At 42.8% G+C, this 25,597-nt stretch overlaps 2 protein-coding genes and 1 long non-coding RNA gene across 17 annotated transcripts in view; 1 reads left to right on the forward strand and 2 right to left on the reverse strand.

The window, feature by feature from the left end:
- The window catches only part of MACF1 (microtubule actin crosslinking factor 1), a 209,448-nt gene that overhangs the window by 126,621 nt on the left and 57,230 nt on the right, over positions 1-25,597 (reverse strand). The window lies entirely within an intron of this gene.
- The window catches only part of LOC140118516 (uncharacterized), a 77,612-nt gene that overhangs the window by 8,743 nt on the left and 43,272 nt on the right, over positions 1-25,597 (forward strand). Inside the window, exon 3 of one of the 3 annotated variants that reach the window (XR_011853207.1) lies at positions 20,551-22,038. The exons of the other annotated variants lie outside the window; for them this stretch is intronic. This is a non-coding gene — a long non-coding RNA (uncharacterized lncRNA). Of the gene's footprint in view, positions 1-20,550; positions 22,039-25,597 lie in introns of those variants that run through there. 3 annotated transcript variants of the gene reach the window in all.
- LOC140118513 (uncharacterized) lies at positions 13,649-15,888 on the reverse strand. Its single transcript, XM_072136516.1, has 2 exons — positions 15,068-15,888; positions 13,649-14,962 (listed from the first exon to the last, which is right to left on the reverse strand). Exons 1-2 carry the CDS (start codon positions 15,161-15,163, stop codon positions 13,655-13,657), a joined length of 1,404 nt encoding a protein of 467 aa, XP_071992617.1. The 5' UTR covers positions 15,164-15,888; the 3' UTR covers positions 13,649-13,654.

Consider the following 25,597-nt stretch of genomic DNA (forward strand, 5'->3'; position numbering starts at 1 on the left):
TCAGGTGCTGAAGTCGTACAGCACCCTATGGATAACATTGTACAGATGGCACTGTACAACTCTTACTGGCAGGTCCTGTCTTATCATTTCTCCATTTTCAAGCGGTGGTGATTAAGGCACTAATATTGGACAAGTAGGACAGGGCCCCAGTACCTCTGGTTTAGATGTCCCCCGTGTTTTGCCAGGACAACATTTTCTGGGTGAATTCCGCTGATTCTATAGGAAAGAGTCTGTACCAAAAGGGGGGGGCTAGAAAGCACATTATATACTACTAGGACACCTGCGAGAACTCCAGAGTGATAACATTTTAGTTGGTCCCCTGGTATATTCCATAACATTATACGCAACACATTCACAATTCACATCCAACCTTTTGTTGTGAATTCATTTTGGTAAAAGGAATTATTTTAACCCCTTCCCGCCGCGGCCCTTTTTCGATTTGGCGTTTTCATTTTTCACTCCATTTTTATTTTTCCATGTACAGAGCTGTGTGACGACTTATTTTCTGCGTAACAAATTACACTTCAAAATGGTGGTATTTAATATTCCATGCCGTGTACTGGGAGGCGGGGAAAAAAATTCCAAATGCAGTGAAATTGGTAAAAAAAAAAACATTTGTGCCATATTCTTGTCGGCTTGGATTTTACAGATTTCACTGTGCACCCCAAATGACGCGTCTACTTTATTCTTTGGGTTGGTGCGATTACGGGGATACCAAATTTGTATAGGTTTTATAATGTTTTCATACATTTAAAAAAATTAAAACCTCCTGTACAAAATTTTTTTGGGTGATTTTGCCATCTTCTGGTGTTAATAACTTTTTCATACTTTGGTGTACGGAGCTGAGGGTGGTGTAATTTTTTGCGGATTTTGATTACGTTTACAATGTTATCATTTTTAGGAATGTGCTGACAGCACATTGTAATGAATGGGTTAACCCGAAGTAGCTTCGGGTCTTCGTGAGACCAGAAATTGCCATGACGACGGATCGCCGCTCCCCGATGACGTCACGGGGAGCGGAGATCCACGCGATCAGCGGTAAATATGCAGCAAATACTTACCGGCTATGGAGAGGGCTCGGCCCACGAGCCCTCTCCATGTACCGGGACCCGACATGTGACGTACTATTACGTCACATGTCGGGAAGGGGTTAACAACTGTTAGGTCACATTGCTCCCTATACCCCTTGATTATTTCCTTGAGGAATGTAGTTTGCAAACTAGGCTCACATGTTGGTTTTAATTTTTATAGGTTTTGCCTTACAAAAATGAGGGGTAAAGTGACTTTTTCACCTTTTTCCTTTTTGGGGCCTAATTGAATTAACCACCATTACGGGGCAAATACACATATTACACCTTGCTAAACTCTCCAAGGGGTGTAATTTCCAAAATGGTGTCACTAGTTCCCCTCTGTTTTGGTACCACTAGGGCTCTCCAAATGCATCCTGACACATGAAACGTTTTTCAGCCTTATTTGTCCTCCAAAAACTGTGCCCATACAGCAGGGTACAGTGACAAAATGGGTACTGGCATACTCAGGAGGAATTACACTAAACATTGTAAAATGCATTTTCCTTTTTAACCCATTGGGGTTCATTTACTAAGGGCCCGATTCGCGTTTTCCCGACGTGTTACCCGAATATTTCCGATTTGCGCCGATTGTGCCTGAATTGCCCCGGGATTTTGTCGCACGCGATCGGATTGTGGCGCATCGGCGCTGGCATGCACGCGACGGAAATCGGGGGACGTGGCCGAACGAAAACCTGACATATTCGGAAAAACCGCTGCATTTAAAAACCGAAAATGTGTCACTTGGGAAGCGCTTACCTTCACCTGGTCCAGCTCGGTGTATTCCGGCGCGTTCAGATGATTTTCAGTGCAGCAGCGCCACCTGGTGGACGGCGGAGTTACTACCTTCATAAATCCCGTCCGGACCCGAATCCTGTTCAGAGAACGTGCCGCTGGATCGCGAATAGGCCGGGTAAGTAAATCTGCCCCATAGTGTAGGTGCAGAAGTAGAAAATTTTGAAAACATAATTCTTTTCAAATTTGTCAAATTTTATTTTTTTTTTCACATAAATAAATACTAAACATATTGTTTAACCCTTACAGGACTCATCCCTTTGTCGTTTTTTTGCGTTTCTGTTTTTCACTCCCCTCATTCCAAAAGCAATAACTTTTTTATTTTCACATTTACAGGGATCTGTGAGAGCTTGTTATTTTGCGGGACAAATTGTACTTTTTAGTACGTTTTCTTGTGGGCTCTGTTTTTACAAATTTAATTCTGTGCTGCAAATGACAGCGGTATCACAGGCATATTAAATTTATATAGTTTTTATTAGGTTTTAATAGATTTTAAACATTTAAATATTTTGTACATATAAAATATTTTCCATTTTGACAAATTTTGACATTTAAACGTTTAATTCTTTTACATTGGGTGATTTCAACTTTTACTTTAATATTTAAAAAAAATAATTTTTTAGTTTACCATTATTTCAGACCCTGCAGGGTCTTAATGCTCATACTGTATATTACAACACTAATGTATTGCAGTATACAGGCAGTCCCCGGGTTACGTACAAGATAGGGTCTGGAGGTTTGTTCATAAGTTGAATTTGTATGTAAGTCGAAACTGTATACTTTATAATTGTAGAGCCAGACAAAAAAAAAAAATGGCCCTAGTGAAAATTGGAGGTTAAACATTTTTTGCTGTAATGGAACAAGGATTATCAATAAATCTTCATTACAGAAACTCTACAGCTGATTATTGCAGTCTGGGACTATAGTAAAGCATTCAGAAAGCTTCACCAGAGGTCAGAGGGGTCTGTCTGTAACTATGGGTTGTCTGTAAGTCGGGTGTCCTTAAGTAGGGGACCGCCTGTATAACAATTTTACTGCTGATCTCTAATATCCTGCCATCTGTTGGCCATTAGAGATCATTACATATGGCAAGCCAACAAGTCTTAATGAGACTGTAGGCTGCCAAGGCAACCAATCGCTGGCCTCCGATGATGTCACATGGGGATGATGCCCATGAGATGGTAAGTTGGGTGCCGGGGTCGGATTCGACCGCGGCACTTAACAGGTTAACTGCCGCAATCGGTGCCAGCACCGACCGCAGCAGCAACAGGCGGATGTCAGCTGTATTATATAGCCAACACCCGATGTGTATGCAGAGCTCAGCCTGTGAGCTCTCTCCATACACCTCCTTAGCACCAGGATGTCCTGGTGCCCAAAGGGGTTAAATTTCTCAACCAACATGAAGTAAAATGTGTAACGAAAAAAACAATCTCAAAATCACCTGGAAATATGTTAAAGTTATGACCACTTATAGTGACATGTCAGATTTCCAAAAAACTGTTGTGTCAGGAAGGTTCAAAATGGTCGAGTTGTTAAGGGGTTAATGTCACATTGCTTTTCTAGAAAGCAACAGAAAGAAAAATCTACACATACAAAACACAATACATACATATTCATACATACACACAAGTATAAGCAGAGTTTTTAAGTAGAAAAAGCCTCCCAAGCTAGGTTGCACAATATTGGAAATTATTGTTAGTTCATGCAAGGGTACACTAATATGCGATTGGGCTGAGCCATGCCACCAGACATCTGCAGTGTATTTCTAAACGCAATGTAAACGCCATATGTGACTGCACCCTGAGGTTTCATTCCCACGTTGTGTTTTTGCATTGTAAAAGATGCTGCTATTTTTATACATTCTGTTTAATGGTAATAAACAAAAATGCATAAGAAAAAAACGCAACCAAAAACATTAAAAAAAAACACAATGCAGCTTAAACATTTTGAATTCTGCATTGAAACTTTGGATTAAAATAGACTTTACATTATTCTCAATTTTGGAGTGCAGCCAATATTTATTATTTGTATATTGATGGGCTAAGTCGAACCCAGGGGCATTGCACCCACTGTTATTATTCTCTGTGCTGCTTTCCTATTCTTTATTATATATTTATATAATTGTAGAAAAACAGCAGCGCTCCGAGATGTGATTAAACGCAGTGTTTATTCCATCTCTAGCAACGTTTCATCTGAAAAGCCTGGGTTCACAGCTGAAACATTTCTAGAGATGGAATAAACATTGCATTTTTTCACATTTCAGAGCGCTGCCGTTTTTCTGCATTTATTCACTATACTCTGTTGGTGAGAGTTTCCAGATAGCACCCACTTCCTTTTTGGATGGACTGTGCTGCTGTTTTTCAAATATATGCATACACACATATATAGGCAAGAAAATTCTAGTACCAAGTGTATACGTTCCTCAGGGAAGCATGCTACTGCTTAGAAGCGGCTCCATCCTTATCACACAGGGACACCTTGTGTTGCTGTGTATGTCACAGCACGTGACAGAACGCACCACAGAGGCCATAGCAGAAAGAAGGAAAATAAGACAGGGAAATAAGAACAGTCACATATACAGAAGAAGAAAGCTGTGAATGTGCAAAGAGTTACACAAATAACAATCATATGCCCATATGCCCAGGGCACACAAAGAAGTGACAACATATGCAAACACAACAGAGATGTTAGGGCTTCATACAGAGAAGAGACCGTTCCAAGAAGCTCAGTAATAGAAGAACATTTCCAAGAAGGCAGATGAAAATGGCTGTGACATATACATTTACAACAGAAGTGTAGAAAGGCAAAGTGTACAAATACCCGAGAGAACTAGATCAGATTAAAGTCCACGACTGCATTGATAGAAAGAAATAAAATGCACAACAAATATAAGGAGCACACAGAAGCAGCAGAGGGGTCAGACAGCAGTAGCACACAGAGGCAGTAAAGGGGTCAGACAGCGGGAGCACACATAAGCAGCAAAAGGGTCAGACAGCAGGAGCACACAGAGGCAGCAGAGGGGTCAGACAGCAGTAGCATACAGAGGCAGCAGAGTGGTCAGACAGCAGTAGCACACAGAACCAGCAGAGGGGTCAAACAATGGGAGCACACAGAACCAGCAGAGGGGTCAAACAATGGGAGCACACAGAACCAGCAGAGGGGTCAAACAATGGGAGCACACGGAAGCAGCAGAGGGTTCAAACAATGGGAGCACACAGAAGCAGCAGAGGGGTCAGACAGCAGGAGCACACAGAAGCAGCAGAGGGGTCAGACAGCAGTAACACACAGAAGCAGTAAAGGGGTCAGACAGCAGTAACACACAGAAGCAGTAAAGGGGTCAGACAGCAGGAGCACACAGAAGCAGCAAAAGGGTCAGACAGCAGGAGCTCACAGAGGCAGCAGAGTGGTTAGACAGCAGTAGCACACAGAGGCAGCAGAGGGGTGAGACAGCAGTAGCACACAGAGGCAGCAGAGGGGTGAGACAGCGGGAGAACACAGAACCAGCAGAGGGGTCAAACAATGGGAGCACACAGAAGCAGCAGAGGGGTGAGACAGCAAGAGCACACATAAGCAGCAAAAGGGTGAGACAGCAGGAGCACACAGAGGCAGCAGAGGGGTGAGACTGCAGGAGCACACAGAGGCAGCAGAGGGGTGAGACTGCAGGAGCACACAGAGGCAGCAGAGGGGTGAGACTGCAGGAGCACACAGAGGCAGCAGAGGGGTGAGACTGCAGGAGCACACAGAGGCAGCAGAGGGGTCAGACAGCAGTAGCACACAGAAGCAGCAGAGGGGTCAGACAGCAGTAGCACACAGAAGCACTAAAGGGGTCAGACAGCAGGAGCACATAGAACCAGCAGAGGGGTCAAACAATGGGAGCACACGGAAGCAACAGAGGGGTCAGACAGCAGGAGCACACATAAGCAGCAAAAGGGTCAGACAGCAGGAGCACACAGAACCAGCAGAGGGGTCAAACAATGGGAGCACACAGAAGCAGCAGAGGGGTTAGACAGCAGGAGCACACATAAGCAGCAGAGGGGTCAGACAGCAGGAGCACAAAGAAGCAGTAAAGGGGTCAGACAGCAGGAGCACATAGAACCAGCAGAGGGGTCAAACAATGGGAGCACACGGAAGCAACAGAGGGGTCAGACAGCAGGAGCACACATAAGCAGCAAAAGGATCAGACAGCAGGAGCACACAGAACCAGCAGAGGGGTCAAACAATGGGAGCACACAGAAGCAGCAGAGGGGTTAGACAGCAGGAGCACACATAAGCAGCAGAGGGGTCAGACAGCAGGAGCACAAAGAAGCAGTAAAGGGGTCAGACAGCGGGAGCACACAGAAGCAGCAGAGGGGTCAGACAGCAGGAGCACACAGAACCAGCAGAGGGGTCAAACAATGGGAGCACACAGAAGCAGCAGAGGGGTCAGACAGCAGGAGCACACATAAGCAGCAGAGTAGTCAGACAGCAGGAGCACACATAAGCAGCAGAGTAGTCAGACAGCAGGAGCACACATAAGCAGCAGAGTAGTCAGACAGCAGGAGCACACAGAGGCAGCAGAGGGGTCAGACAGCAGGAGCACACAGAAGCAGCGGAGGGGTCAGACAGCAGGAGCACACAGAAGCAGCGGATGGGACAGAAAGTGGGAGCACACAGGAGCATCAGTGGCATTAGACAACTGGAGCACACAGATGCAGCAGAAGGATCAGACAGCCAGAGAACATGGAGCATCTACAGGGTCATCGAAAAAACAATGAGCATTTAGAAGGTCAAGTGGGAGAACACAGAACAACTAGAGGGTCAGACAGTGGGAGAACATGGAGCAACTTGAGGGTCAGACAGCGAGCGAACACAGAGCCACTAGAAGGTCAAGCAGTGGGAGAACACAAAGTAACCAGTAGCTCAAGCGTGGTACAACAAGATCTTCTGAACACAAAACAAGGGTTCGGACAAAAAATGTAAACAAAGAATAATATTTTTATAAAATTTGGTAAAAGAGCTCAAACAAAGAGAAATGAGAATATAGGTAGATAAAGCCAAGAGGTGCAACAGTTACAACAAGTAACACTTCTCTCATAAAGATTGAAATTTCTTGTAAAACCACACAAACAACAGAAAGCAGACCGGGAATAGTCACATGATATATCCCATGTAACACCAAGTATTAGTCTAGGACAGTGATGGCGAACCTTTTAGAGACCGAGTGCCCAAACTACAACCAAGACCCACTTACTTATCGCAAAGTGCCAACACAGAAATGTAATTAGTGATTTACATTCCCTGCTCTGTCACAGCTTTCATTGATACCAGCACCCTGAGGACACAAATAAAGCAGAAAATAGAAGAAATTTGGATGATCATTGTAGCTTTGCTCCAGGGTCCCATAAACAGGAAGAATTGTCAGGGCCAGAGCAGGAGCTACAATGATAATCCAGATCTGTCCACACCTTCCCATTCCTCCAGTAGTCACAGGTAGCACGGTCACTTTATAATAGCTCTGTGCACAGCAAGTCCTGGGCTGTCTGGATCTGCAGGAAGATACCTGGAGTCCTCTCTGGTGATGGCCTGAGTGCCCACAGAAAGGGCTCCGAGTGCCACCTCTGGCACCAGTGCCATAGGTTAGCCACCACTGCACTAGGAGTCCATGAATTTTCCATGTCTGTTCAGGTTGAAACTTTGTTTGCAGGCTCCCTTTAAAGGACAATAGGCTAGAGGCAGAAAACAGCTCAGGGAAGTTAGATGATACAGCCACAAATGACATATGAGAGCCAAGAACTGACAGACAACACAAAAGCCACAAGTATTGGAGATATAATGTGGTGTAGCTATGACCGTTACAATTAGACATTAAACTTTTGACTAAAGTATGACAAAATAATATTATAATATATTATCTATTGGCACACAACCATATTTCACAGTGATAGAGATGAATGCACACATGGTTTACGTACATAGGTCTTCTATATATGTACTGCTTTTTTATAGCTATAGTTAGCAAGCTAGTCTACATGACAATGGTTGGAGACCATGAGGCTTTTCCACACATTCATGGCATATAATTCTTGTAAATGAACTGTAACAAACAAAATTATTAGAAGAAATACAGAGCTGACACAATATGCATAGGTTTTGTGGAAATAATCAGCTGGCATGTAGAAAATGTACAGCCCTGCCTAGAGAATATTTAAAGGGGAATGGACTTACCTTTAAGGCTGTTTAGGTCGTGTAGAAATTTTCTGTAGTTAGTGATACTCATGGCCCCCTCCGGTAGAGCTACCTGCACCTCTATCACCCAGAGGTAAATGATCCCTGTACAGTCAGCTTCAAAGCACCAACCCCCACTCTATGCAAACACACGGTCACTGTGCATCAAGAGGTCATGCAAAGAATGAGGGGGCACAAAGGAGCTCCAGGTAAATTTACACAGCTCTAGGAAACCAGCAGATCATGAAGATCACAACATGGAAGTCCTTATTCTGCACTTTACACTGACAATGCCAACTATTCCAAAGATCCCCAGACAACTGCACTAAGAGCCGGTCCAGAGATATCCCCACCTCTGCATGATGCAGCGAGCATCCCAGCATTAAGAATGCAAGGACCAAATGAAACACTGGAGGAAACGGTCCACACATGTCATAGCTGAGCACAAGTGCGGCCGGGAGATTGGGTTTCCTCACCTGCTCCCAGACAGCTGGCAGATTCAGGAGAGAGATGTGAATACAGTGAATGCAAAGAATTATATTAAAGACTTGTGCAATATGTGATCCCCAAAGAGCAGATCTATCACATGCCACAAATATTTATTCTGCTGGAGCCCACAGAACTAAATCTTCTCAAGTCACCAAAAAAACATAAAAAATACAGGCAAATATGTGAAATATTACAATGGGCTTAAAAAAACCTTTTTTTCGAGAGAATGGCCTAGAAAACCAACATAAGTGATAGAATGTAAATTATTACTGACTTCCCTACTGCCAGAGATTTTCCAAATCCATGATAGCCACATAAACCCTGCATTTCAACTGTATAAAACATCATTACCGCTTACACTAGTGTTCACCTCCTCTACATTTCTCCATAGATCTCTGGTGGCTTCAGTCTCTTATGTCAAACTCTTTATTAGAATGCATTCACATTTAATGTACCGTATACGGCATATATCCCAGTGACAGAAAGCATGGCTCATAATTTATTAGTTTAAGCACAACTTCCCAAGTTGACCTATCATAAACAAATTTAATATAAAGAACATGTTAATATAAAACTTGGTTAAGAAATAGGTATAGTTCCTTTCCCGTTAGTATCATATACAGGTGCTTATTAATAAATTAGAATATCAGCAGATAGTTCTTTTTTACGGTAATTCAATTAAAAAAGTGAAACTCTTATATAGAGAGTCATTATAAACAGATGAACTTAAAACAGGTGTAGTGTTTAGTTACCGTATATACTCGAGTATACGCCGACCCGAGTATAAGCCGAGACCCCTAATTTTAACACAAAAAACTGGGAAAACCTATTGACTGGGGTATAAGACAAGGGTGGGAAAAGCATTGGTCACAGCCCCCTGTAGTGGATAGCCTGCCAGCCCCCTGTAGTATGTAGAAAATACCCCAAAAAAACAAAAAAGAGGGAATAAGAATCAAGCCTTCAACAAAATTACGAGAAACAGTAATCTTTATTACAAATGAGAACAATAAACTGATATAAAGACAGATATAATGAGGCTAAACACTAATGTAACAAAATAAGCCACTGACAGAAAGGCACAAAAGCGAAAACACGAGCAGTGATAAGGAAATAGATGCCAAAAACTGCAAAGTGGCGCCAATGTGACAGACAAGAGGACAAACTATTACCTGGCGTGCAACCCCGATGAGAATTTCAACCACAGCAGGTTGTTGTCCTATAATAAAGGAGTTTCAATTTTTGAATTGAATTACTGAAAAAAAAATTACTTTTTGCTGATATTCTAATTTATTGAGAAGCACTTGTATATGATATTACCAGGAAGGGAACTTTGCCTATTTTTTAACCAAGTTTTAATTTAACATTCTTTAGGGATTTTCAATGATCCTTAAAAAAATTTGTGTCAGCATCTATAGTGAAAAAAGTAAAATAAAACTTTACAATTCTAACTGTGGGCTATTAATGGACTTACACTTGCTAATTCTGTAGGGATTTTAAATACAGCAGTCACCTCATTCATGTCACAGATAGCATTACAGTAAATAACACCACTATAGAAAACATCAGCATTGGCTCCACTACTGTAAGTGATGATGTCACAGGTTATCTGCACTAGCTTGCCTAGAAAACTATAGGCCCAAATGTCAACCAGACCATTGCTACTGATGATCATGCGGCTGCTGAAAAGCATAATGCTCATACTAGAACACGGCAAAATAATAGCCCCAATTATCATGGCCAAAAAATAGAATAAAAAAAGAGCTATTACCTAATTACCTAATACAATTCTAATATAATTACTTCCTTCATTGATTGATATAGAGACTATAAAAAAGGAGAATTATTCTCACCGTTAATTCGGTTTCCATTAGTCCACCATGACGGCCCCAACTGGAGGATGACCCTTGACCTCTGTAGGGACAGGAAGCAGAGAGGTTAAATACCCCACCCCGGCATCCGTACACCAGTGGCTTCCAAATAACTACACCGGCCTTGGATGCAACCCATTTATTGTATGTTATCAATGCACACAGAACAAATAGGCAATTTCAACTTTTTTCAAATTACAGGGTGGGAAATATATATGGGCCGTCATGGTGGACTAATGGAAACCGAATTAACGGTGAGAATAATTCTCCTTTTCCATAGCGTCCCCCATGACGGCCCCAACTGGAGATGTACCAGATAAATAATTAGGGTGGGACAACAGCTTGTAAGACCTTCCTTCCGAAGGACTGGTCTCTAGCACTTTGAACATCTAGCCTATAGTGTTTGGCAAAAGTTAGGTGAGTAGACCAGGTAGCTGCTCTACATATGTCCTCTAACGAGGCGCCCCGTTTTTCCGCCCAGGAGGCTGCCACTCCTCGGGTCGAGTGGGCCCTAATGGTCCCTGAAATGTCCAGGTTGTTGGCATCATAAGCTTCTTTGATGACTGTTCTTATCCACCTGGCGATGGATGCCTTTGAAGCCTTTCTGCCCTTGCACTTTCCTCTAAATTGTAGGAGAATGTTGTTGTCTTTTCTCCAGGATTTGGTAACTTCAAGATAATGTAGCAGGTATCTTCTGACATCTAGCGTATGCCACTCCTGTTCTTTGGGATGTTTTGGATTCTGACAGAAGGAAGGCAGAATAATCTCTTGGTTACGATGAAAAGATGAAGCTACTTTGGGAGTAAAGGCTTTATCTAACATTAGTACAATCTTATCTTCACATATTTTAAGATAAGGTTCTTTAATAGACAAACTCTGGATCTCACCCAAACGCCTAGCTGTTGTTATGGCTATGAGAAAGGTGAGTTTTAGCGTTAATTCTCTAAGCTTGACCGACTCCAGAGGTTCAAACGGTATTTTTGTGAGATAATCCAGTACTAATGAAAGATCCCAATTGGGGATATTCTGTTTTATTTGAGGTCTTAGTCTAGCCGTAGCTTTGACAAACCTTTGGATCCATCTATTTTCGGCTAATGGGGTGTCGAAAAAGGCACTGAGGGCTGAAATCTGGACTTTTAAGGAATTCGTCTTAAGGCCCTTGTCAAACCCTGCTTGCAGGAAGTCGAGCACCTGTGAGACATTAGGGGACATTTGGTTAGGAGGAGTCCTGCCACAAAAAGACACAAATCTTCCCCATATCCTGGCATAGATTTTGTGGGTAACTGGTTTGCGGCTCGCTTTGAGTGTGGAAATTACCTTGTTTGATAGTCCCCTGGATATCAGCAATCGCCTTTCAGGATCCAAGCCGAGAGCCGGAGAGCCTGTGGATCTGGATGGTAAACTGGACCCTGGAACAGAAGGTTGTTTAGAGGTTCCAGCATGACAGGTCCTTCCAATGCCATCTTTCCTAGCCATGGAAACCAGTTCCTCTTTGGCCACCAGGGAACAATGAGTATAACCTTTGCTTGGTCCTCTCTGATCTTCTGAATCACTCTCGCTATGAGAGGTATAGGAGGAAATGCGTACATTAGAGGTCCGCTCCAGGACTGGCTGAAGGCATCCCTTTGGCAAACCGGAGTATTTGGATCCAGAGAGAAGAAATGAGGAACTTTTGTATTTTTGCTGGTGGCAAAAAGATCTGTCACTGGTTGTCCCCATTTTTGTATGAGACTTGAAAAGATGTTCTCGTTTAGACACCACTCGTTGTGGTCTATCGTCTGACGACTGAGATAGTCCGCTACTTGATTCAATTCTCCTTTTAGATGGGTGGCTGAAAGAGAGCGGATGTTGGTTTCTGCCCAGATGAATATCTTGTCTGAAAGATTGAGGAGATCGGGGTTCCTGGTACCCCCCTGATGACGGAGATAAGCCACCGTAGTGGTGTTGTCTGAATAAATTTTTACATGTTTTCCCCTCAGGCTTTGAGCACTTGCTCTTAAAGTCTCTAGTACAGCTCTCAGTTCTCGGAAGTTCGAGGAACGGGATCTGGTCGAGGACGGCCAAAGACCTTGAACGGGAAGGCCTGCTATGTCCGCTCCCCATCCTGACTGACTTGCGTCCGTCCGGATATTTATCACTGGCCAGGGATGCCATGATATCCCTCTTCCCAGGTTGGAAGTATCTATCCACCACTCCAGGGATTGCTTGACAGCTTCCGGAATCTGGACCTTTTGATTTAGATGTTGGGGATCTTTGTCCCAGGAGGCCAATATCCAACTTTGAAGGACTCTGGTGTGACTCTGGCTCCACTGTACACTCTGTATGGAAGATGTCATAAGGCCCAGTATCCTCATGGCTTCCCTTATCGTGCAATGACTTCTTTTTTGAAACAATATGACATGTTGCATTAGTCTCGTTGCTTTCTCTGGCGGTAAGAAGGACATCTGCTGGATCGAATCTAATAACGTTCCTAGAAACACAACCTCTGTACTTGGGTTTAGTTTGGACTTTTCCAGGTTTATTATCCATCCTAACTGATGTAGGATCCTCATTGTAAAATCTCGGTGGTGTATAAGCTCTTGTTTCGAACTGGCCACCAGTAACAGATCGTCCAGGTAGGGGATGACTAGAATCCCTTTCCGCCTCAAGAAAGCTATCACCTCGATCATGATCTTTGTGAATGTCCTGGGGGCCGAAGAAATCCCAAAAGGCAGCGCCTTGTACTGATAGTGGACCTCTTCTCCCCAAGGTGATCGTACTGCGAATCTGAGGAATTTTTGAGATTTTTGATGTATTGGCACATGGTAATATGCGTCCTTCAGATCTATCGTACACATAGACGCTCCTGGTTGGATCAGAACTGCTGCCGAGCTCACTGTTTCCATCTTGAACTTTCGATATCGTATGTACCTGTTCAGATTCTTCAGGTTGCATATCATCCTGAAAGAGCCATTCGGTTTTTTTATCAAGAAGAGGGGAGAGTAGTGTCCTTCTTTTAACTGTGTCTGAGGTACCGGGATGATGACATCCAACTGAATGAGTTTTTGTATCTCTGACCACAGCGAGTTTGAGAGGTTTCCTGAGGGCTGCTCTGTCAAAACAAATTTTCTGGGGGGAAGAGAGGTTAGTTCTAGATGGTAACCTTCCCGAAGAATACTTAGTATCCAGGGATTTGATGTTATCTGAGTCCACTGGAAGTGGAACTTCAATAGTCTTCCCCCCACCCTGGCGTCATTGTTTTCTAAACGCTGGGGCCGAGTTGCTGGCACTGAGAAGGAAGCCCTTTCCTCTCCCTCCTTTAGGGTAGCTCCACCTGCCCTGTTTGCCTTTCCCTCTAAAGGGCTGTTTTCTGTCCTTAGAGTCTCGAAAGGGCTGCTTTCTTTGGTTACTTCTGGATTCCGGAAACCCTTTCTTTCTGTCTGCCGCTTTTTCCAACAGCGTGTCAAGTTCGGAACCGAATAGGTATTCCCCTTCAAATGGAATACCACATAATTTTGACTTCGATCTGAAATCGCCAGTCCACTGGCGAAGCCAAAGTGATCTTCTAACTGAATTTGATAGTGCCCCTTCCTTGGCACTTATTCTAACTCCTTCCGCTGAGGCATCTGCGATGAAGGCGGTGGCTGCTCTCAACGTTGAAAATGTACTCAATAGCATCTCCCTAGGAGTACCATCTCTAACATGACCCTCCAGTTCGGTAATCCAATGAAAGAGAGTCCGTGCCATGGATGTTGTGGCAATATTTGATTTTAGATTCAACATGGCACACTCCCATGTCTTCTTTAGAAGGCTGTCCGCCTTTCTATCCAGGGGATCTCTTAACTGGATTGCATCCTCAAACGGGAGGTCTGTCTTCTTGGTCATTTTTGTGACCTGGATGTCTACTTTAGGGGTAGCGTTCCAAATTTTGGCTTCTGTTTCATCAAAGGACAGACGACTTTTAAATTCTCTAGATATGGAGATCTTGTTCTCCGGTTCTCTCCATTCTTCTAGTATTAGTTCCTTAAGAGTGTCATTTATGGGAAACACTCGCCTCTTCTTAACTTTAAGAAGTCCGAATAATTCATCCTGAATAGATTTGGTCTCTTCTATTTCCTCAATTTTGAGGGTATCCCTCATAGCTTTTAGTAAGGGTTCCAGATCTTCGGATGCTAACAAATATCTCGACTCCATCTTACTGGCTGAATTTGAGGGACCTGGCTCCATATCCGTAGACTCCTTGGTCCCTTCTGAGTCTGATGTATAATCCGACATGGATTCTATAACTCTTTGTTTTTTATGTGGAGGCTCCTGAGGTATGAAAGCTGTTATGGATGATGCTATAGATGTTTTAACTTCTTCTCTGATAAAGCTACGCATTTCATCCACAAATGAGGTTCTCTCTTCTCTGAGTAGATTATCTACGCAGGTTTTACAGACCGGCTTTTTATAGTCCGTAGGGAGTTTCTCTAAGCACATATTACACTTTTTGGAAGTGGTTTTCTTTGTGCCGGACTGATCTTTAGCTCTCCCTTTATCCTTCTCCTTTTCCCTGGGCTCCTGCCAAGGAGAAGGAGAGGTAATTAGTCCGTAACCGACACCTCATGTGAAAATATAGGGACATGTGGGTGACCCACCACCCTATCCCCGGTTGACCCTACTTACAGGGTTCAAGGATATGAGGTCCAGACTTGAAGCCTCCATGCCATGTGTCTCCATATTCCCAATTGTGGGACCACTGATATCAGCAAGCCTAAACATTTATAGAAATGTGAGATAGACTGTGACATTTAATCAAGTGGAATATAACAAGGGAGTACCTGAGGTATCTTGAGGGTTACACAGCACAAGCCCCTAAGAAAGATATACACATGTCTATATAGACCTGAATTGTATATAACACATATGACACATATGAGGCAACCATACAGCATGTTAACCGACCTTGTTGGCTGGAAAATGCTCAGAATAGCGTCCGATTCTAGCGACTACTCTCGTCAGGACCAGAGTGCGACTATTAGACCTCAGATCAACGTGAATACCTGCTTTTTCAAGCTTACCGCTCCACGTTCCTGCTTCCGGGTCGCGCCATCGTGACGTCACATCCGGTCCCGTCATTTCCGGCGGAAGTCGTCACCAGAGTCGGACGGCGGCCGGCCCACGTGACCTCCGCGATGGACACGCTCCGGGTGTCCTTAGCTGCGCAGAGCCGCGGGCAGAGCCGGAGAAGAAGGCATCTCTGTCTTGTGGCAGAGGAAAGGACCGAAGTCCGATCGAGGCCGAGACTGCCTTAGGGTAAGGGACGATTCCCTGCGCCACACTGGTCCCCCCTCACCGTCCCAACTACTGGGGATGAGGAGAGACTTCTCTCTACTCCCTGCCCTGTGTAGGGACAGGAAGCCACTGGTGTACGGATGCCGGGGTGGGGTATTTAACCTCTCTGCTTCCTGTCCCTACAGAGGTCAAGGGTCATCCTCCAGTTGGGGCCGTCATGGGGGACGCTATGGAAAAGGAGGCATACATTCTATAAAGCAATACTTCTAGGCACTGCCTTGTTGAGAGTGTTAGAGGGTCCTTAAAACACACTTAGGTATGCAACCTGGAAATCTAGTAGAGATGTGATGGCTGGGACAGCAACCAGTCATATGTGCGGAGGTACTGTGCCCACTCACATCGCAGGGTCTCCCCATGCATTAGTAGAAGTCAAGACTGAAGGGCTGAATTAAAGCTGGGTCCAGTGCGGAGACATCTCCTAGACTGCCACAGAGTTAAATAACCTCAGTTCTTGGGATTTGTGTTTGGCTTGTCACACAACATAGTGTATTAATTCTAAGTGTTGGAATAAAAAAAAATTCCTAATACCTTATCCCTAATTCCTTGGCCCTTGTGCCCCTCTCAAAATCATAAAGAAAATATAAAAACTTAGTTACAGTAATAAAGCTATGTTTCCCATGGGGATATAATCTTATTATTCAAGATTAAAACCACAAGTGAAAATGTTTATAGCATATAAAATATATCCTGCAAAAGCTGCTGTTATATGACGTGATTCTCCACTATACTGGAAGTCTTGATGTTGTGTACTGTAGATGAAGCCAAGGGTTAGTATTATTGAAGTAAAACATCAACCATATCCAGCAGTCTGAGCTGACATGTCTAATGATAAACTAGTTACACCAATAGAACAATTTCCTGTAAATTCCCAGTTTTCCCACAACAGGAAGTCCCATTAGCTCAAGTACACAAAAGGGAGACATCAGAAAGAAAAGAGGAATCACTTTCCTCCTGCTGATATATTCACATAAAATATAGATCCATATTCTTTACATACCCTTAAAAAGTGCAGCATTGCACAAGACGCCCCTGAGCTTTTATGGCATGCAGTTGTTTCAAGAATTTAAAAAATACAAAGGGTTAAGACAAATTGAGCAGACACCAGAAATTCTAGTTGAGGGAGAGAGGAACAGCTGGGAATCCATAAACCAGTTGCTAGGTGTCACACAACCAGCTGCTAAGCCAGCCAAACCAGTCCCCCCAAAAACACCCACGCCAACACGACCAGTCCATGAAAGGAGCATCAAAGCTGCACCAACCTTTTGCCTTACAAATATGTTAAACAGGGCTCATTGCCGTCCTCTACCAACCATCCCACTACAAGGCAAACTTGTCTGGCTCCTGTGCTCACCTAATGGTTCTTTATTTTAATAAGAAAAAAATGTTAAAAGAAAAATTATAAAATTCCTAAAGAACCCCTACAAAAATGCAGATTCTAAGCCTCTGAGCCTAAAGAATCTCAGGATTATTACGTTTCTTGAAAATTCATGCTTTAAAAGTGTTGGAACCAGGGCTGTGGAGTCAAAGGCAAACCTCCTCAATTTCCAACTCTGAATAATAATGTGATAAAACATGATAAATGTACAGTAATAATAAGGCTCATCATCATTATGACCACGCTATTTAGGTAGATCATACAAAATATTTATGGGAATAGAACCTTGGGCTCCATTCCCATGATGTACGAACAGCAGTTATGTAGCACGGCAATGTACGGTGAATACATACGCCTGTCACCATACCTTGCTGCGCTGTACGTACCACCCAGCAGCACATCTCGCTATAGAGAGAGCTGAGAGGAGAGGTGGGGAGCGCACCTCCTTAAAAATGTATTCCAAAGCATTAGATAGTTAAACTACATTTCTGTTTTACAAAACCGCCTTGGATGGACACCTTTTTGTAAGCAGGAACAAGGTTCTCCAGTATGCTGATCAGGAGAGGTTCTACTAGATGGACCCACTTGTATTACATATACAGTATCACCTATCCAGTGGATGGCTAACCACGCAATTTTGAATCATACATTCACTTTGCCCAAGTGAATTGTGCCATCTGTTAACAACACATGGTTTGTTTATAAGGGAGGTCAAAAAGGATGTCCAACTAGAATTAAAAACTGCTTTAAAGGAAACCTACCACTTTAAAATTGTACTTATAAGCATCAAATACCGTGCACCAGCTCAGGGCGAGCTGGTGCCGAAGCATATCTTCATTATTTCCATAAAGCGCTGTAATGCAGCACTAGAACAGAGAGGTCAGGTATGTTTTTACATTTCATTTAACACAATGTGAAAGAGATTTTTATTTAGACAGACACCACATTATTTGATAAAAAAAATAATGACTTTTAAAAAAAAAAAAAAAAAAAAAAAAGACTCAAATGAGCTCCTTGCAAGCTAAACTTGCAGTAAAAGTTACAGTCTGATTCTATAGATAGAATTAGGGTTTACAATGTATCATATAAAACCCTTCTGTAACCGCATCACATGTCCACTTCCAGTACGTGTTAGGAGCCTGGAGCTCTTCTGGACTTTCATTCCTCCCCTAAGCAGAATACACTGAAACATACAATTTTCTTTTACTAGTTCACCTAATTTACTCAGCCATTTCCAAAAGAAGAAATGCCTTCTCCCGGCACCAATCCGTAGCATAGATCTCAAGTTTCTTTACTGTCCTCTGTCCCACCACAAGCAAGAGAGTGTCCCATATTCCCTGACTGAAAGAAGTGGTAGCAAATGGGGTTATAGTAGACCCATACAAAGTCCAATTAAAAGGGCTTCCCACAAAACAAATTAGGCCCTTTCCGTCAACTACATGGATGGGGCAGCACAGACCTGCACGGCCGGCTGCTCTGCTCATTTCGGGGAGCAACAAGGAGGTTCAATAGAGGGACATCAGACCCCCCTGTTCTGGTGATCTGTGGGGGTTCTCATCACCGAGATCCCCACTGATCAGCAAGTTAGGGTCTAACTTGTTTCATGTGAAACTAGTTTGCTAGTTTTAACTAATAAAAGCTAATGGGGGCTTAGAAGGTTTGATTCTCTACCAAATCTAATTGCAATCAGACTTGTAGTGTTATAGGCTGGAGTTGATGGATCAACATGTTTTTTCAACCTTATCTACTATTATACTATACTGTACATTACATAGGCTAAAAATGAATAAGAGCTAAACATAAACTGGAGATACAAATACACAATTTCCTAAATGTCAAGGTCATTGTGTAGTCCCCTGTGAATATATCCTAACATGAGTAACATAGCAGTATTAAATGTTATAGATTATAAAGAACAAATCAAAATTAGAGAAGACTTTCAGATACTGCAAGTTATAGGTGTAATCTGGCACCTGGTGCCAATTTCCCTAATTATCTGACAAGCCCTATTTGAATGGCAGCCACTCATTCAAGTTTCCCAAGTAGGCCCGTAGCCCTCAAAACACAAATGTAAAAGAGGACAGGATAATGCAGAGTTTCTTCATGGGTAATTGTGCAAACACTGAAGATGGAATTGCTCCCAAGTTCAACACTGAACAGGGTAAGGATCTGTCTTGTTATATGCAGTGACCAAACCTCTCGTTAGCAGAAAGAATCAAAAGGCTACAGTTCATATAGTGATGAAAGTAAGTTTAATTTATTTGGGTCTAATGGGAAACATTTGGGCTTATTTACTAAGGGCCCCCGTGGATCTCACTCTCGTCGGACATCCCGACGATTTCCGTTTTGCACCGCTGGGACAGGGATTTAAAAGGGGTTTTTGGCGCAATTTGGCTTTCTTGCAACACAAATTGGGGGCGGGCCGTCGGACGACGGATTCTGACAAACCGCGGGATTTAACTTAAAAATTGTGCCGCAAGCCATGCACTTACATACACCGGGAAGAAGAAGGTGAACTCCGGCGGACCTGATCGGGGAAGCGACACATGCAAGATATCGGGCACACGATCTTCATGAATCGCAGCAGAGTTCATACTCAACGGACTGTCCGGAACAGGGATGGCGCAGGAACCGGGTAAGTAAGTGTGCCCCATTACATTCATCTAAAAAATGGGGAAAGACTGATTCCAAAGTGGCAGAGTGAATGCAACAGTGTATCAGAACCTTCTTAAACAACACGTGTGTCCTGATCTAAACTCGATAAAAAAACCTCTGGAAAATCCTTGGTAACAAAGTTATGGCAAAGAATCCCACAACAGTCACATAATTGTGGAAGAGTAGACAAAAAACCCACCAGAGCAGTGTCAGAGATGAGTGATGTTCTGTTGTGACCACAGATGTGCTGAAGTCATTCACAGCAAAGGCCTGTACAGTTCCTACTGCTTGCTGAGTTTTATAACCTTCAGAAAATGTAGTTCTAATCTTTCTCTGTGCTACAGTCATTTCTGTTCTCAAATTATGGTCATCAAGTTTTTTTGAAAAATTAAGGTTTTTACGTTGATATACTTTGGTCATTGTTCTAGTGTTATGGTATACCCTTTACAAAAAAATCCATCAAACATTGATCAATGTAGATTACATTATTTCTGAAAAGAATTCAAATGATTTTACACTGATCTCTAATTTTGATCTCAAGTATACAATACACAAGCCATGTACTGTGACCCAACATGGACAGGAAAACGGCATACATGTGTATGCAGACTGTCTGGTCATTTGTAGGTAAATCTGATCTTTTTCATGTATAGCGGCTTCAGCCTAAACTTTATTGCTACCCTGACAATAAGTGAAGTCCTTATGATCCCAAACTTGAATAAAAGCAGCTTCCTTCCCTGTATACAATGGCTTCCTTACACAGGTTCTATTTTCTGATATACAGGAAATGACAAGTCCCTACAACATGCCTGAAAATATGTTTTGCCGCACACAAGTACTCTGCCAGTTGTCCATGTCACTAAAAACATGAAAATTCACCTCAAAATCATGCAAAAACATCCATATACATATACTGAGAAACAGTAAATGCTTTTGACTGAGTACACCGCTATTAAATGCTTGTACACACTGGAATATATCCGGTTAAACTGAGATATCTTTTTCTACGGGAACTGAAATATGGAAAATGCAAACAACACTTGAAATATTTGCCTCCAGGAAACATAATTGCCTTGCAGATCTCACTCACAGCAACTGCAGGTAGTGCTGACGAGATGATATTCAAGATAACAAACAAGATTGCTGGTTACAAGAGGAAAACTATCATATGTGACCCTACCAGCAAAAAAAGACTGGTGTTATTCAAGATCACATTAGGCTAATGTACACATTGTTGCCACACTAATGTTACAGGATCCTTGGAGCCAATGCAGCCAAAGAAATAAAAATGTTTGCGTATTGAATCAGAGCCATACAAAAGGTACAGTGTGGTCCCAGTACAGTACCTACAGCTATAAGCCCAACACATTCATCTATGAACATTGGAGTGCAAGACTTGTGATCCTACAATTACAATGGTACCTGGGACAAACTAGCTACTAAGAACATCATGATCAGGATGAGATCAGTAGAATGGAGGAGATGGTAGCCAGAATTTCCAAGATCTCTTCCTTTCATAAGCTGTAGGCGCTTCTATCTTGCTAGTCCGCTGGACCACAATCTTTCGTGTTTCCCATCCCCCCCTATGTGTCTTCTCCCCCCGTTCTTTTTATACCTTTACTGTTTCTGTTACATCACTGACATACTAGTGACAATCATTTTCTTTTCCATTGTCCCCCCACCCATTCCCCAATAAACATTGATTAAGATAAAATTACAAATGGAGGAGTGGGAGAAGCAAGTCTAATGAGAGACAAATGGATTTCCGCAGCCGTGGATTGGATTCCAGAGATATCCCTGTCAATCAGAAGCTGGAAAACAAGGACGGACAGACAGAGCCCAACTATCATTATACTTATCTCTGGTCGCACACTGCATAGCTTAACATTGCAGTTCTCTTACTGCAGTAAACAGGAAGGAGTTCCCTGGGAAGCAGGGACCTAACAGCTTTCATTAGTTTGTTTTTATTTTTAAGGACTTATATTTTCCCATTAAATTTAAATGTTGCTCTTAAATTATTTATTTTACTGAATAGTAATTTGTAACCAAGTTATCTGTAAAACAGTATCCAGACATTGATCTGGCCCGGTTTTCTTTAATTATCCAAACATAAACTTCTGTTGCCAATGTGTGTATGAAAGGGCCCTTATTGCAATAAAAATGAAATACCGACATAATATACAACCAGATGCGTCCAAGTTCACATGTGGCATCATTTTTGTGCTTTTTTTTTTTAAAGAAACTAGAAGGTTAAAATTACTACAGAACAGTCATAGGGCTCCAATTAAATGGTTGTCCCACAAATAATATGAGTGACCATTCACTTCTATGGGACTGTTGTATTGTAGATGGGAATAGATCAGAAGAAACGTATGCAGACAATTATAACACCATTCACATTGTCTATATGACACAGTTGTGCATATACAGCTTTATTTTAATGATCCATCCATCTTGTTATCGCTGGGTATCTCCCAGTTATAAGGCAGATACGTCTTATCCTGCGGACAAGGAATAAATGTCATTTGGCAGGAAACCTCTGGTATAGATGAAGTGTCTTATTAGCCTCGCAAACTGTATAGAAAAAGGGTCAACAAATCATTTTCTTTATGGGTGCATCCTGTGATACACATGTTTCTACATGGGAGTCTTTCACAAAGCAAGCCACTAAATGCCAACACACTGGCATACGTTGGCCAATATTTGCATCCACCAAAAAAGCGCACACACAATGTCAACAATGCCCAATACTTGTTTATTGTTTAAGGTGATCTCAGCTTTACATTTTACATATAGCAAAAAGCTGATATTTGTAATCAATGCCCCAAATAATGCATTTTACATACTTTTAATATGTGACAGCTGCATTGTATCTTTTATCCTTATAGGTCCAACAAATAAAAAGTACAGTTGCTTCCCTTAAAAGTATTGTATTTCTTATAGGGAACATTTGCATTACAATATAATTGTGTGTTTTAACCTACCTGGCTTTGACAGAATCATGTGGCAAGGAGTCCCTGGATTTCCTTTGGTTTGGATGAATTAAAAAAAAGTGACCTGTCTATGCTGCTCAATCACTCCTCAGCTTTCAGCCCCCACCTTTGTGCTCCTGTACAACTCCTCCCTTCTGCTCCTTCACTCACACAGGGACAGAGTTCACTGCCTGGTGAGCCTACATCAGTCCCCCAATGCATCCAAACCAAAGCAAATCATTGGACTTACCAGAGGATTCTGTCAGGAAGCCAGGCAAGTTAAAACGCACAATTATATTGTTATACAAATGCTTAGAGAAGCCAGAATGGCATCTTTGCACTGCAGGTGTAATGGAATTCTGCAATCTGTCTTTAGTGAAAATGAGGTCCCTGGTAACAGGTTCCCTTTAAGCAGTTTCTTTTTCCGCTGAAGGTGACCTCCATTGATGCTGTTTACCTTCTATTGTCCTTTGGCCATTCGTCCTATTACCATCACACCAGCTTCCTACATCCTAACCAATGGTGAGCATCAGTGAACAGGCTGTCATTTCTATGATCTAGTTCAGTGATGGCTAACCTATGGCACTGGTGGCCAGAGGTGGCACTCTGAGCTCTTTCTGTGGGCACTCAGGCCATCACCAGAGATGACTCCAGGTATCTTCCTGCAGTCCCAGACAGCCCAGGACTTGCTGTGCACAGAGCTATTTTGAAGTGACAGCTCTACCTGGGACTATTTTCTGCTTTATTGGTGTTCTCAGGGTTCTGGTATCAATGAAAACTGTGACAGAGAAGGTAGTATAAATCACAAATTAAATTTCTGTGTTGGCACTTTGCGATAAATAAGCAGGTCTTTGTTGAAGTTTGGGCACTCGATCTCTAAAAGGTTTGCCATCACTGATCTAGTTTGACCAGTCCCACTATTAGTATCTGAAGACCATTGTTACCCCTGCCCCTATTCCAGTGCTTTGACAGATTGCACAGATGCAGGAAGGAAGCAAGTGTCTGGGACACACCTGATTTACCCTCTCAGCGTCTATCCTGGAGGCAGACACACCTCTGCTAGTTTGCCGCACCTTCCATGTCAGACACCTCTAAGCTTTAAGAAGCACGTCTGTCAAATTCCTTTTGTATATCAGTATATCATTATGAACACCTGCAATGCATGCTGGGTCGCACTATGGCTCTATGACAAACTTTTACATACATAGGTGCTAAACTGTAAATATGTAATCTCGCCCTAGACTAACAGATCACATAGAAAAACATTATTCCTAATGTTCCACTACAATACCCAGCCCTACAACTTACACAGCACAGGAACAGTGCTGTCACATTCTTGTCAAACCTACAGCTGTTGTCACAACTGGAGATAACTTCATGTCCGCTCAGAGTAACACACCCTAAACGCTGTCATGTCCTTGCTGCACCTACAGCTGGGGCTATATGGTGTGAACATGCTTCAGAGATTTGTCAGGGAAACTACCCAGAAATGAAGGTTTCTCTGCATGTATAGGCTGCAGGTGACAGCACTGTACATTTCAATCCTTCTATGCGGATGAGATCTGCACATAGCGACAAGTTATTTGCTGGCAAGTTCATGGTAGGCAATCTACTGTAAAACTTTACTGTTAACAAATAGATAAAATACAGAACATTATTTGTTAAAAATGTACATTTTTATTGCCCCAAGGCAGCTACATGAACCATCAATCATTAAGAAACATTATTTTGCGTGTGTGTATTAGTAGTTAGCATTACAGCCTTGCAGTGCTGGGGACCTGGGTTCAAGTCCCAGGATAAACATCTGGAAAAAGTTTGTAAGTTCTCTCTGTGTTTGTGTGGGTTTACTCCGGGTCTTCCGGTTTCCTCCCACACTCCAAAACATACTAGTAAGTTGATTAGGGTTCATTCCCACGCGGTATGCTCCGCCTTGTGGGCATACACCCATGTGCTGGAGGTGACCCCTCCTCTCTCCATAGGAAACAACAGCGCACGGGCGCACAATCGCAGAAAGATTGAGCATGCTCTGCCTTTTTACGGTGTCTGTGCAAGGATCGGTCCCACACGTGTGGCACCGTACCACCGCCGGGCCGCCATTGCTGTCTATGAGTGTCTATGAGGACGTATATGCGGCCACATGTATGTCCCCATGAACGATCGTGTGAATGAGCCCTTACATTGGGAGCCCCATTGGAGACAGGGACCAATTTGGCAAGCTCTGTGTAGCGCTGCGTAATCTGTAGGTGCTATGTAAATAAATAAAGGAAATATTATTTATTATTATTAGGTGTGCTAGTCATTGTTTTAATAGATATTGCAGGTCTCCATGTATTTCTTGGGGCTCATACCCACAGCTGTGGCTTCCACGACCCCATTTATGAGCCAACTGAGCCCCAAATTTTGGAGCAGGTCCTATTTCTGCCCTTATCTGTGGCTTGAGCATTGTCGTTGGTGTGTGAGCGGACCTCACACACCAATGATACACAACTGCAGACAGCTGTTGTTTGCGAGCCGATATTGTGCACCTCAGTGTGCAGGTACCCTCAGGGTGTAGAAATTCCACTTTACAGAGAGCACCCCTAGAAAGTGACATCAAACGTAAAAGAAACATGCCACAGAGAAGATGCAGAACAGACCTATTTTAGTTACAGGGGGTAAGTGACCAATTACATTGCTACCTATCGCATCTACTTGATCAATATAACTATTTCTCTAGGAAATATTAAATTGACACCCCAAAAGAAAGATAATGAGTTAATGCATTTATCTCAAAAGAACTTTACACCCTGAGGGTCATCTATTCTTGTCACAGAGGGTGTCTTTCCACCGCAGAGGGTTCTTTATAAATGACTATAGCAT

This window comes from Engystomops pustulosus, chromosome 2 (assembly GCF_040894005.1).
Source record: "Engystomops pustulosus chromosome 2, aEngPut4.maternal, whole genome shotgun sequence".
NCBI lineage: Eukaryota > Metazoa > Chordata > Amphibia > Anura > Leptodactylidae > Engystomops > Engystomops pustulosus.